The 14,552-nt window shown below is 45.7% G+C and overlaps 1 protein-coding gene across 5 annotated transcripts in view; it reads left to right on the top strand.

The window, feature by feature from the left end:
- The window catches only part of Ikbkg (inhibitor of kappa light polypeptide gene enhancer in B-cells, kinase gamma), a 26,165-nt gene that overhangs the window by 7,324 nt on the left and 4,289 nt on the right, over positions 1-14,552 (top strand). Inside the window, exons 3-6 of one of the 5 annotated variants that reach the window (XM_013035371.1) lie at positions 196-407; positions 5,666-5,781; positions 11,009-11,161; positions 12,230-12,305. In XM_013035371.1, the coding sequence (XP_012890825.1) occupies positions 196-407; positions 5,666-5,781; positions 11,009-11,161; positions 12,230-12,305 (557 nt within the window). Of the gene's footprint in view, positions 1-195; positions 408-5,662; positions 5,782-11,008; positions 11,162-12,229; positions 12,327-14,552 lie in introns of all 5 variants that reach the window. The other 4 variants (XM_013035369.1, XM_013035370.1, XM_013035368.1 and 1 more) reach the window with 4 other exon arrangements.

The following is a 14,552-nucleotide window of genomic DNA, read 5'->3' as shown; positions in this document are numbered from 1 at the left end:
AAAAAAAAAAAAAAAGAAATAAAGAGTGTTGAGAAGCCATTTATCTTGGGGAGAGGACCCAAGTTTTATGATGGTGGGCCAGCTTTGGGCTTTGGACCTCATGAGCCTTAGGCTTGGATGGACCTACACAGTAGCTAGTGGGCCAGGCTGCCTGGCTGCCAGGACTTACCTCTTTGTTGTCTCCTGTGTCCCCAGATGCCATCCGTCAGAGCAACCAGATGCTGCGGGAGCGCTGTGATCAGCTGCTCCATTTCCAGGTCAGCCAGAGGGAGGAGAAGGAGTTCCTCATGTGCAAATTTCAGGAAGCCAGGAAGCTGGTGGAGAAACTGAGCCTGGAGAAGCTTAACCTAAGGAGACAGAGGGAGCAGGCCATGCAGGAAGTTGAGCAGCTGAAGAGATGCCAACAGGTAGCTGGTGGGTCGGGCAGGGGCTTTCACCCATGTGTGGTTGGAAAACTACAGAGAAACTATTATTCCCACAAAGCCTGAGGTCACAGGTCTCTCAGAGCATCCTCAGGCTTGCTTCTCTGGGAGACTCACCCACAGAGGATCACCATTCAGTTCATGACAGTGAAAGGATGCAGGTTAAGATCAGCCAAAGTACCAGCTCCTTAGGGCAGGGGTGAGGAGAGGCCACGCGCGCAAGATTCCGGTGCCTCCCAGGAAGTGGTGCTTGTGCTATCAGTGGTGTGGGGCAGTGTGTATAGTACCATAAGTCTGGAAACTCACCAGGGCACTGGGGTCCGGGATACCATGTGCTCCAAGGCCCCCACCTGTATCATAACACCAGTACAGAGTACCTGGCAGGGCTCCAGGCCCCAGGTAAACATGAACACAACACTCTCCTCAGGCAGGATTTGACGAGGATTTTTGGGGAACCAGGCGAGGACCCAGATCTGCCTTGAGGGGTGGAGGATGTGGCCTCAAGGCCTGTGAGTTGTCCCTGGGCTATACTGTTCCCAAAGGATGGCATACCTAGTGTGTGCTGAGGACGTGTTTCAGGGCCTTTGTGGTTCAGCTGGTCTCAGGACCTTGGCAACAGTAATTGAGCAGGGCTTGTGCTGTCTGGGAGGATGAAGTAGGGAGGAGCGGAGAGGACTTGACCCAGTTGGGTTCTTGGCCCTGGAGTCAAGATGTGCACTGTGGGACTGAGGGGCCAATGTGCCTGACTGCTGGGAGTGCCTTGTTTAATGTTTATTTGCCATTTGGTTAGGTGCGTGAGTTTGTTAGGGCTGCCAAAACAAAGTACCACATACTGGGGTGCTTAAACAACAGATGTATTGTCCCCCATTTCTTAAGGCTAGAGAGCCAAGATCAAGGTGCGATTAGGGTGAGTTCCTTCTGTGGGACGTGAGAGAGAAACTATTCAAGGCTCTCTTCCCAATGTCTGGTAGCTTCCAGCAGTTCTTGGCACTCATTGGCTAGTAATTGCATCTCTCGTCTTAGCCTCTGTTGTCATGTGGTTTTCTACCTAGGTGATTCTTCGCCTGTTTTTATAAGGACACTAGTGTCAAATGTAAACAAAGGTGGATATTTGTTAAAAACTGCAAAAACAGATTTTGTTCAATAACTAATGACTGTGACAGTAGGAAAAGAACTGAAGCTGTACTTCTGTGTGTATGTGTTCCAGTTCTAGGGCTTAAACTCAGGGTGAAGTGCTGCTCCTGAGCTCAAAAAATTAAAAAAATGTTATTATAAAGGTGATGTACAGAGGGGTTACAGTTACATAAGTCAGTGTAATGGTACCTCTTTCCTTGCTCTCCAGTTTTGCCCTCCCTATCTCTGAGCTTTTATGCTCAAGGGCTAGTACTCTTAACATTTGAGGTGCAGCTTCACTTTTTTTTTGGTGCTTAATTGGAGATAAGAGTCTCACAGACTTTCTGCCTGGGTTGGTTTCCAACCATGATCCTCGGATCTGAGCCTCCCAAGTAGTTAGGATTACAGGCATGAGCCACCAGTGCCTGTAATGAAACTCTATACTGATCTACAGAGGTGACTGGATGTTTTGAAGGGACAACAGGCGCCTGGGTACAGCTCAGTAATAGAACATGTGCTCAGCATTCATGAGGCCTGGAGTACCACCAAAAATAAAAAATAAGTTGGGTGTGGTGGCATATACCTAGAATCTGAACTACTCAGAAGTGGAGGTAGAAGAATCTTGGTTTGAGTCCAGTCTGGGCAGAAGTTACTCAAAATAAGCTGTGGAAGTGGAGGTATGGCTTAAGTGGTAGAGCTCCAACTATATGGGACAAACTGTATGTTTGTACACTCCCATGGTCTTAGCTTCTCCAGAGATGGAGGTAGGAACAGCGTGGTCTAAGGTCAGCCTGAGCAAAAGTGTGACACCCTGTCTGAAAAGCAAACTAAAAGCAAAAGCACTAGATGGCATGGCTGACATGGTAAAGTACTTGCCTCTCAATCATGAGGACCTGAGTTTAATCTCTAGTACCCCAAAAACAAAGTAAATAAATAGAAGGAGAGAGGGAGTGGAGCAGGGGCAGGAACTCAAGTGAAAGGTGACAAAGGGTGTCACTATCAGTATGATGAGGCTATTATGTCTCCCAGGTAGCATGAATCAAAGTTAGGATTCTATCTTCTTTTTTTGTGCTGATACTGGGGCTTGATCTCAGAGCCTCACGCTCTTTTTTTTGTTGTTGTTGTTGGTTGTGGGGCTTTTGAACTCTGGGCCTGGTACTGGCCCTGAGCTCTATAGCTCAAGGCGAGTGCTCTACCACTTGAACTACAGTGCCACTTCTGGTTTTCTGGAGGTTTATTGGAGATGAGAGTCTCATAGACTTTCCTGTCTGGGCTGGCTTTCAGCCAGTTCTCAGCCTCCTGAGTAGCTAGGATTACAGCTGTGAGCCATCAGCGCCCAGCTAGTGCCTCACACTCTTTTTTTTTTTGGTCCAGTCGTGGGCCTGAACTCTGGGCCTGGACGCTGTCCCTCAGCTCAAGGCTAGCGCTCTACCACTTGAGCCATAACGCCACTTCCGGCTTTTTTCTTTTTGTTTATGTGGTGCTGAGGAATCGAACCCAGGGCCTCAAACATGCAAAGCAAGCGCTCTACCACTGAGCCAACTTCCCAGCCCCGTGCTCACACTCTTACTTGGCTTTTTCACTCAAGACTGGCTATTACTTGAGCCACAGCTCCACTTCCAGCATTTTGCTAGTTAATTTGAGGTAAGAGTCTCACAGATTTTCCTGCCTAGGCTGGCTTCAAACCAAATCCTCAGATTCTCAGTCTCCTGAGTAGCTAGGATTATAAGTATGAGCCACCAGAGCCTGGCAGAATTCTATCCCCTTTTCGTGCCTGTTCTGTAGCTTGAACTCATGGCCTGGGCACTGCCCCTGAGCTTTTGTGCTAGGGTTCTACTACTTGAGTCACAACTCCAGCCTTTAAAATATATATATAAAATATATATAATTTTTTACTTTTTTCCTTGTATTTACTATTTTTATTGCTATTATAAAGATGATGTACAGAGGGGTTAGTTACTTAAGTGAGGTAATGAGTGTATTTCTTTTTGGACAATGTCATGCCCACTTTAGCCTTTTTGGGTGGTTAACTGGATATAAGATTTTTCTGCCTGGACTGGCTTTTGAATTTTGATCCTCAGATTTCAGCCTCCTGAGTAGCTAGGATTTTAGGTGTGAGTCACTTATGCCTGGCAGGATTGTATCCTCTTACGACTGTGGGATCCTTCTTGATGATTTCTATTTCAAAGGAATAACTCTCAGGTCCTTGAGACAGAGGCAATTGGAGTGTAGGAGAAATGCAGACAGGAAGTGTTCACAACTGACAGTCTTCTCAGTAAATGCTTCAGGAAAGGTCAAGGGCCTATGTGAGGTCTCAGGTCTATTCCTTTTTTTTGTTGGCTGTGGGGCTTGAACTCTGGGCCTGGGTGCTGTCCCTGTGCTCTTCAGCTCAAGGTGGGCGCTCTACCACTTGAACCACAGTACCACTTCTGGTTTTCTGATGGTTAATTGGAGATAAGAGTCTCATGGACTTTCCTGCCTGGGCTGCCTTTGAACTGCAATCCTCAGATCTCAGCTTCCTGAGCAGCTAGGATTACAGGCGTGAGCCACTGGTGCCTAGCAGGTCAGCAAGTTTATATCTTAATAGCCCTGAGCATTTTTTTAAGCATTTGAGCATTTACAAATAGGAATTGGGCGGGGCCTAGAACTTTTGAGGAATTTACTTAGGCTGCTTGTAGCCATGTTAAAGTTTGATCCGATCTCTTAGTTTAGGGTTGAATAGAACATTTTGCAATTCTCAGAAATTAAAAGATTTAGGCTGGGTGCTCATTAATCCTGGCTACTCAGGAAGCTGAGATCTGAGGATTGCAGTTCTAAGCCAGACCAGGCAAAAAGTCTGTGAGACTCTTATCTTCAATAAAGTACTAAAAAAAAAAAAGCTGGAAGTAGAGCTGTGGCTCAAGTGATAGAGCACTAGCCTTTAGCAAACAAAGCTTAGGGACAGAACCCAGGCCCTGAGTTCAAGTCTCAGGACCAGCATATGCAAAAGGAAAAGATTTAGTATTCATTCTTGCTCTGAGAAACCTGTTTCCCTTGTCCCTAGGTGTATAGGCTAGGCCTGTATTTTTCTTCACTGAGTATTTTGTGTTGGTCATGGGGCTTGAACTCGGGGCCTGGGCACTGTCCCTCAGCTCTTCAGCTCAAGGTTAGTGTTCTGCCACCTGAGCCACAGTACCACTCCCTCTTCACTGAGTTTAGAGGCTAAGAGGTATACAGTGATGGTGCCCCTGCTACATGATATGTTAGTTCCACTTTTTTAGGTCTAGTGACCAGTCAGTGGCTGAGCTGTCAGCCACTGCAGAAGTCCTTAGGCATCTCTATGCTCCTGGGTTTCTTTTTTTGGGGGGGTCCAGTCTTGGGGCCTGAACTCCGGGCCTGGGCTCTGTCCCTCAGCTCTTCAGCTCAAGGCTAGCACTCTATCACTTGAGCCACAGCACCACTTCTGGCTTTTTTCTTTTTTCTTATGTGGTGCTGAGGAATCGAACCCAGGGCCTCAGGCATGCAAGACAAGCGCTCTACCACTGAGCCACCTTCCCAGCCCCTGCTCCTAGGTTTCTTAGGGGCCTTGTGTTCCCCTATCCACAAAGATGAGGAAGGAGGGGTTGGGAAGGTGGCTCAGTGGTAGAGTGCTTGCCTTGCATGCACGAGGCCCTGGGTTCAATTCTTGAGCACCACATGAGCAGAAAAAGCCAGAAGTGGTGCCATGGCTCAAGTGGTAGAGCTCTAGCCTTGAGCTGAAGAGCTGAGGGACAGTGCCCAGGCCCAGTGTTCAAGCCCCATGACCAACAACAACAAAAAGATGAGGAGGGAGCCTAGGGGTATGGGTAATTGGGACTTAGTCTTCTTCCATTGCTCAAATTGTCCTGCTGGATCAGGCAGCAGCCTTGGGAGAGGAGGCAGTGAGTGGAGACTAGGATATGCATCTCAGCCAGCAGTGACAGTTGAGGTAGGTGACTGGGGAAGGTCAAGTGGCCATTGGGCTCCCGAGGCCCTGGGGTACTTGGGTTTGGGGTTGATGAATGCAGACAAGAAACCCTCAGGGCACATCTGTCCCAGTTGCTTGCAGGCTAGAAATGGGCAGCTGGGGAGACAGCAGCACTGACAGGAAGTGACCTTTCCTTCTGCAGCAGATGGCTGACGACAAGGCTTCTGTGAAAGCCCAGGTGACATCATTACTGGGGGAGCTCCAGGAGAGCCAGAGTCGCCTGGAGGCTGCTACCAAAGAACTCCAGGCTTTGGAGGGCAGGTGAGTGGGGAAGGAATGCCTGCCATGGAAGCTCCAAGAAGGCTCCATGGATTTTTCTCTGAGAGGATGGAAGCAGTTACTGCATGTACACTGGTGTTTTCAGGGTTGGTTGGAAGAGTTCTAACCTAATCATTGAGGACCTGGGTCCCAGCTCTTGTCACCAGGTTCTCTGACTCTGCTGGAGATTGGGTTATTTCGTTAGGAGACATTTTAGGGAACCCTAAAGCCACATGTAAGACTTAGGTTTGTCCAATGGGTACTCTAGTAAAGACTGGAGAAGGTTGTCTTGCCTGTTAAGGAGCACAGAGAACAATATCTCCCACTTAAGCCATTTTTTTCATACATAGATATTATTCATTCTCCATTATTCTATTTCCACCCTCTTCCTGTTCATCCCCCTTGAAAACAATGCTATAGTTACAATCAAATTCTATACAATTTGATGCGTGCGCATGCATGTGCACACATACATGTGTCTACATATACATAGCTTAGCTTGTTTCATTGAATATGATGATCTCCAGTTCTACTTTCTTGCAAGTGCCATGACATTTTTTTTTGTTGGCCATGGGGCTTGAACTCAGGGCTTAGGCACTGTCCCTGAGCTTTTCCACTCAAGGCTAGTGCTCTACCACTTTGAGCCACAGCATCTCTTCTAGTTTTCTGGTGGTTACTTTGAGATAAAAGTCTCGTGGACATTCCTGCCTGGGATGGCTTTGAAATACGATCCACAGATCTCAGGATCTCAGCCTCCTGAGTAGCTAGGATTATAGACGTTAGCCAGTGGTGCCAGTGTTATTTTTCTTTATGGGTAATATTCCATGATCTGTATGTATATGTTCACCATATTTTATCAGTTCATGGGTTGTTGGATATCTTGGCTGAAAAAGCTCAGTGAAAGCATGAGGCCTTTTAAATATTGGATCCTATAATTTGCAAATAGGGATAATTTAACTCCTCCATTTGAATCCTTGTTTCTTTGCTTTATTACTCTGGCTAGGAATTATAGTACTTTATTGAATATGAGTGGAGGATTAGACACCATTGTCTTGTTTCTGACTTCAGAGGAAATGGTTTTTTTTTTTTTTTTTTTGGTCTTGGGGCCTAGGTGCTGCCCCTGAGCTTTTTCACAAAAGGCTAGCATTCTACTACTTTGAGCCACAGCACTACTTCCAGTTTTCTGGTGGTTAATTGGAGATGTCTCACAGACTTTCCTGCCCAGGCTGGATTTGAACTGTGATCCTCAGATCTCAGCCTCCTGAGTAGCTGGGATTATAGGTGTGAGCCACTGGCACCTGGCTGATTTAAGTTTTTCCCTGTTCAATATGATGTTGCTTATAAATTTGTCATTTATACCTTTATTATGTTCATGTACATTTCTTTTAATCCTAGTTTCTTCAGAGTTTTTAATCATAAAAGGGTGTTGAATTTTTTCAAAGGTCTTTTTCTGTGGCAGCTGAGATGATCATGTGATGTTTTTGATTGTGTTGATGTATTATGTTTATTGATTTACATATATTGAACCGACCTCGCTTACAGCCAACTTGATCATGGTATATGTTATTGTTTTTGGCAGTAATAGGGACTGAAACTGTGGCCTTGTGCTTGCTAGGAAGGTGCTCTCCCACTTGAACCATGCCTCCAACTTCTTTTTACATTATTATTTTTTGGTGCTAGTCCTGGGACTTGAACTCAGGGCCTGGGTGTTGTCCCTGATCTTTTTGGCTCAAGGCTAGTGCTCTTCCACTTGAGCCACAACTCACCTCTTAGCTTTTTTGTAGTTAATTGGAGATAAGAGTGTCACACACTTTCTTGCCTGGGCTGGCTTCAAACCACAATCCTCAAGATTGCAACCTCCTGAGTAGCTAAAATTACAGGTGTGAGCCACCAGTGCCTGACTATTTTAATTATTTTTTATTTTCATTTATTTATTTTGCCAATCCTGGGGCATGAACTCAGGGCCTGGGCACTGTCTCTGAGCCTCTTTTGCTCAAGGCTAGCACACTACCACTTGAGCCACAGTGCCACTTCTGGCCTTTTCTGTTTATGTGGTACTGAGGAATGGAACCCAGCGTTTCATGGATGCTAGGTAAGCACTCTGCCACTAAGCCACATTCTCAGCCTACATTATTTTTGAAGTAGAACCTTGCTTTATGCCTGAGAAACTCTTGGCTTTGATCCTCCTATTTGTGCTTCCTGTGTCACACGGAATTGGTTGGGATGACAGTTGGGTGCCACTACTCCCAGCCATTGACCAAGATTCTGTCTCTTGAACTGTTTTTTCCTAGTTGGCCTTAACTTCAGTCCCCTGAGCTCTACCTCCAGATAGCTAGTATTACAGACTTTTAAGCAACTCTTCCCAGCTAATCCTTTTATTTTAATTAATTAATTTATGCATGCATGTGTGCTGGGTCTTGAAGTTCAAGCCTCTTGCTCTCAATTGGCTCGTTTGCTTGACATTAGTACTCTACCACTTGAGACATACTTCCACTCTAGCTTTTTATTGCCTAATCAAGGATGAGAGTCTCAGGGATTTGCCAGCTTGGGATAGCTCTTAAACTCCTTTCTCAGATCATAGCCTCCATAGTAGCTAGAATTATAGATATGAACCACCCGTGCTTGGTTCTGGCTGACCTTTTTAATGTTTTATTTAATTTGGTTTGCAAGTATTTTATTGAGAACTTTTGGGTCTATGTTTATCAAAGAGATTGCTCTATAATTCTCTTTTTTTGTTGTGTACTTGTCCACACAGACTGTTTCTGCATTAGGGATACCTTATCTACTAAGACTCAGCACCTTGCATATCTGTTGGGAATGCTCATTAGTGCCTTCTGCCAGGCACATACCAACATTCCTGACTTGTAGGAAAACAAGCAGGTTCTCTGTGTAGGCTTCACTGTACGAACAATTCAGACAGGGAGAGTGTCAGAAGCAGCACAGGGAACTTATAGCAGCCCAGGGCCCACTTTGCAGATGTGTGGCTTAAGGCCTGTTACTTACTCTTTTGCAAAGCAGTTTTGGTTGCCATAAGTGGGATCATTGGGTGAAAGGTCAGGGATGCTGTTGTGATTTTTTTTTCTTTTTGTCAGTCATGGGGCTTGAACTCTGGCCCTGGGCACTGTCCCTGAGCTCTTCAACTCAAGGCAAGTGCTCTACCACTTGAGCCACAGCACCACTTCTGGTTTTCTGGTGATTAATTGGAGATAAGAGTCTCCTGGACTTTCCTGCCTGGGCTGGCTTTGAACTGTGATCCTCAGATATCAGCCTCCTGAGTAGCTAGGATTACAGGTGTGAGCCACTGGCACCTGGCGCCATTGTGATTTTCTTTTCTTTTTTAAATGAATTTTTTATTCAATATACATTTTTAATTGTAAAGATACTGTACAGAGGGGTTACAGTTACATGAGTAAGGTAATGAGTACATTTCCTATCAAGCTTTGTTACTCCCTCCTTTGTTTATCCCCTACCATCCTTTCCCTGCTCACCTCTCCAACTCTTCCCCCGCCCCAAGTTGTAAAGTTCATTTTCAACATAGTGTCTTGTACATCTCATTGTTACAATGAGTCATCCTGTATCCTTATTTCAGCATTTTGTTATTTCCCGTACCTTCCCCAAATTAGAAAAATGTGTATACAAGATGCATGGCAAACTGGGCACTGGTGGCTCATGCCTGTAATCCTAGCTACTCAGGAGGCTGAGATCTGAGGATCCTGATTCAAAGCCAGCCTGGGCAGGAAAGTCCATGAGACTCTTAACTCCAGTAAACCACTAGAAAACTGGAAGTGGCGCTGTGGCTCAAGTGGTAGAGTGCTCGCCTTGAGCTGAAGAGTGCAGGGACAGCACCCAAGCCCAGAGTTCAAGCCCCACGACGGATAAAAAAAAAAAAAAAGATTCAGGGCACTAGAATCAAATACAGTGACAACAGGGGTTATACCATGGGGGAAGAACGTACAAAAGAAACAAAAAAATCACATAGTACATTATAAGTATATTAAAAGCAACATCAAGAAAGATAAAACCTCTTGTGTCCCTATCTTAGGGTTCTTTTTGCTTAGCATCATCTTATATGGTCATATGTACATAGCTTTTATCCTTTTCTGCTTGACTCATACATATACTAGATTTTGCAAATAAGGGAAACCATGGGACCTATGCTTCTTTGGGCCTGGCTTACTTCACTTAATATAATTTTTTTTCCAAGTCTTTCCTTTTCCTAAGAAATGGGGCAGTGTCATTCTTTCTGGTGGAATTCTATGCCACTGTGACTTTCATAGTGCCCTGCTGCTGCCATTCACACAGATGAGGGAAGCCCCTCGTAGAGCAGTAGGTGGTCAGAGGCTATAGGTATGTAGGGCTGTTATCAGGGTTGCTTTCTGGCATAAAGGAGGGGAGTGTGGTTGGGCTCAGAGTGGGTAGGGGAGCAATGTGAGCAAAAGCAGAAGTGGGGAGGGCCCTAACCCTAACCCAAGAGCCCAAGCCTGCCTTTGCAGAGTGGGGATGACCTGTCCTCACAGACTACCCCAGGACCACTTGGAAATTCATTGCTCCTGCAGCAGGGTTGTGGAACGTGTCAGAGCAGCAAGATGATGTGGCTAGATTCTGGAAATTGGAGACTAAGGGAGCCATAGAGAGCGATGGGCTAGTCAGGAGATTTTGGGGGGAGGGGGTGATCATGGTGAAATAACCTGTGCTTTTACAGTGACAGTATTCCCTGCCAAGGCATGTCCTGCCCCTCAAGTCCCTATGACCCAACTGTGCCAAGTGGGCTTCAACAAAAGTGCCAAGGACTCCAGCTGAGCTGTGAGCTGGGGTCAAACCTTAGTCCACCCTTGAACTCAGTACTAGCCCCCTTCTACAAGCCTGCTTCTACAAGTCTCTCTCATCATCCCCCCACTGAGACTGTTCTTGCTTCCGGCTTCGGCATTCCCTGTGTCTCTTTTCACCTAATTGCAGCAAGCAGCTCAGAGGGCAGGCTCCTCACCCTCTTCTTGGCTCTTTTTCCCCTTGATTTTCAGGTTTCCTTACTGTCTATCTTCCATTGCCTGATGAGCCCCACTGAAGCAAAAACATTTTAGGTGGAACGCCTTATCTGCCGTCTTCCAGCTGGCTCCCTGCCTCCGCTCTGTCACCTGAGCTCAGCTTGTAGTCACAGATGTTCATAACCTGACCCCTTAGCCTGTGCTACCCTGCTTGTAGTCTCCTCAGTGTGTTCTTCCTCCCGTACCAGGGCGCGGGCAGCCAGCGAGCAGGCCAGGCAGCTGGAGAGCGAGCGGGAGGCTCTGCAGCAGCAGCACAGCGTACAGGTGGACCAGCTGCGGATGCAGAGCCAGAGCATGGAGGCTGCCCTGCGCATGGAGCGCCAGGCTGCCTCAGAGGAGAAGTGAGTCTATGGGAAGGGTGACTGGGAGATGCCAAAGGGCCCATGGTTTTTCAAATCCTTGTAGGGACTGGCTGTGGGTGAGGGCTGGCTCTTTTCTTTAGTGTTGCTAATGGTAGAGTTGACTGTTATTGTATTCAAACCGTTTATCTTTGAGATGAGAGTACTATTTATGATCTAGTCTACCTTCAGAGCTCACTAGATATCCTGCACATATTCTTTTCTGCCCTATTTCAAGATACTTTATTTTCAAAGCAGGTCAGAGAGCACCAAGCTTTTGGCCCACTATGTCCTTATTATTCACTGTGTAAGTGCTTAATTTACATTGAGGTTAAGTAACATGTTTAAAGTCACATGCTTATGGGGATTGTATTCAGGACCTGGTCTCTGTCCCTGAGATTTTGTGTGCAAGTCTAGTGCTTTACAACTTGAGCCACAGCTCCACTTCCAGCTTTTAAGTGGTTAATAGGAGATAAGAGTCTCATGAACTTTCCTTCCTGTGCTGTTTTTTAAACCAGGATCCTAAGATCACAGCCTTCTTAGTAGTTAAGATTACAGGTGTGAGCTACCAGCAGTCCAAATTTCTTTTCTTGGCATGTCTTTTGAGTTTCCTTTAATCCAGAACAATTTTCTTGCCTTTGTGCTTTTCTTTTTGGTGGTATTTGGGGTTTGAGTTCTGGTCCTCATGCTTGCAAGGAAGGGGATCTGTGGAGCCATGCCTTCAGCTGTAGTTGACATTTTTGACGAGTACAGGATACTTATACATGATTATATACGTGGGCCTAGGGCTTTGTGCATGCCTTGTGCATGCTCTGGGCAAGTATTCTACTACTGAGTTATACCTCAGCCCTTCTAAACATTTTAAAAGGTTAAAGGAAAAAATGATAGGAACAATTTAGCAACCTAGTCAGTTGCAGTAATTCAAAGCCTGTCTCATAATTTCGGTACCCCTAGAGGCCCCTATTCTAGTTCTGTTATGGAACAAGAAGCCAGAGGGTAGAGCTTGTCTAGGCAAGCTCTAGGTAGGCTAGGACAAGGTGGTCTCTCCAGAGACATCTCCTTTTTTTATAGGCGGAAGCTGGCCCAGTTGCAGATGGCTTATCACCAGCTCTTCCAAGACTATGACAACCACATCAAGAGTAGCATGGTGAGCAGTGAACGTAAGCGAGTGAGTATGACCAGGCTGGAGCAGCCCCCTCTTCTTCCTTCTCTTCCTCTACCTCTCCCTTTGTTCCTAGGGACAGAGATGAACATGACCCTTGAGACCTGACAGAATTGGCTTTTTGGACGTATACTCAACTTACTCTAGATCTGTATCAAGGCTGCAGCTACATCCATTCAGGGAAAACCCTCAAGGAGAGGGAGCACATCAGTAGGGCACCTCTTGGTGCCCTCAGGCTGAGCTGGGACCTTGGCATGCTCATTGTGGGGCTGAGGCACAATTGTCTATATGGTCATGTCCTCCTGGTAGCCATTAACAGTGCAGCTTGTAGCCCAGAGCTAGAATAAGATCTATTAACATTCTATGCCCACTGGAAAGACAGATGGGAACTTTTTTCTAGTTTGTCCTCATCAGACCTAAACTGAGTGCAATTTCTAGCAATCACTTTTTTTGTGCAGATAATGGGGCTTGAACTCTTATCAGAGCCTTGCTGCTGTCTCATACTTTTTTTCTTTTTCTTTTTGTTGGTCATGGAGCTTGAACTCTGGGCCTGGGCGCTGTCCCTCAGCTCTTCAGCTCAAGGCGAGTGCTGTACCACTTGAGCCACTGTGCCATTTCCGGTTTTCTGAGTGGTTTATTGGAGATAGAGTCTCACGGACTTTCTTGCCGGGGCTGGCTTTGAACCATGATCATCAGATCTCAGCCTCTTGAGTAGCTAGTATTATAGGTGTGAGCCACCAATGCTTGGCCAACATCTTCTTTTAAAAAAAATTGGTACCAGTGCAAGGGCTTGAACTAGGGCCTGGGTACAGTCCCTGAGCGTTTGTGCTCAAGGCTAGCACTCTACTACTTGAGCTACAGTTCTACTTCTAGCTTTTTACTGGTGAATTGGAGATGAGTCTTATGGACTTTCCTGCCTGGGCTGGCTTCAAACTATGATCATCAAATCTCAGCCTCCTCAGTAGTTAGGATTACAGGCATGAGCCAGTGGTGCCTGCCTGAATATCTTCATTTTTTTTTTCAGTTGTGGGGCTTGAACTCAGGGCCTTGGTGCTGTCCTTGAGCTTTTGTGCTCAAAGCTAGTGCTCTACCACTTTGAGCCACAGTGCCACTTCCGATTTTCTTGTGGTTAATTGGAGATAAGAGTCTCACAGACTTTGCTGCCTAGGCTGACTTTGAGCCATGATCCTCAGTTCTAGCCTCCTAAGTAGCTAGGATTACAGGAGTGAGCCACACGACCTGGCTAAATCTTCATTTTCAAAGGATTAATCAACATGCCTGGGTTGTGTATCTCATACACAACCCAGGCATGTTGATTAATCCTTTCACTTATTGTGAAAGCAATAAGTTGGTTTGCACTCACATTTAAATTTTTAAAATTATTTTATTTTATTTTATTTATTTATTTTTGTCAGTCCTGGGGCTTGAACTCTGGCCCTAGTTGCTGTCTCTGAGCTTTTCAGTTTAAGGTGAGTGCTCTACCACTTGAGTCACAGCGCCACTTCTGGTTTTCTGGTGGTTATTTGGAGATGAGAGTCTCATGGATTTTCCTGCCCAGGCTGGCTTTGAGCCATGATCCTCAGATCTCAGCCTTCTGAGTAGCTAGAATTACAAGTGTGAGCCACCAGTGCCCGGCTTATTGTTATTTTAAAGGTGATGTACATAGAGGTTACAGTTAGATAACTCAGGTAACAAGTGCATTTCTTTTTCTTTTTTTTTGTAAGTCATGGGGCTTGTACTCAGGACGTGGGTGCTTTCCCAGAGCTCTTATTCTCAAAGCTATCCTATCACAGCTCTACTTCTGGATTTTGAGTGGTTAATTGGAGGTCAGAGTTTCATGGGGACTTTTGTGTCCAGGCTGGCTCGGAACCATGATCCTCAGGTCTCAGACTCTTGAGTAGCTAGAATTATAGGTGTGAGCCACTGGCACCTGGCATAAGTATATCTTTTTAGACAATTTCTTCCCTTCTCTTACTCCTAGTTTTTCCCTCCCATTCCCCCTACAAGTTGTATAGTTCATTTTCAATATAATGCCTAGTGAGTACCATTGCTGCATTTGTTTACCCTTTGTCCCTCCATTTCTGTTGTATTCATGTTTTTTTTTTTAATTTTATTTTATTTTATTTGTGAACAAACTGTACAGAGGGGTTACAATTGCATGGGCAGGATAATGCGTACATTTCTTACCAAGCATTGCAGCCTCCTCCTTTGTTTACCCTTCCCATCCCTTCC

Source organism: Dipodomys ordii, unplaced genomic scaffold (genome assembly GCF_000151885.1).
Source record: "Dipodomys ordii isolate 6190 unplaced genomic scaffold, Dord_2.0 Scaffold209, whole genome shotgun sequence".
Lineage (NCBI taxonomy): Eukaryota > Metazoa > Chordata > Mammalia > Rodentia > Heteromyidae > Dipodomys > Dipodomys ordii.
Note: the sequence above shows the minus strand (reverse complement) of the source record. Positions and strands in the feature narration are given on the sequence as shown.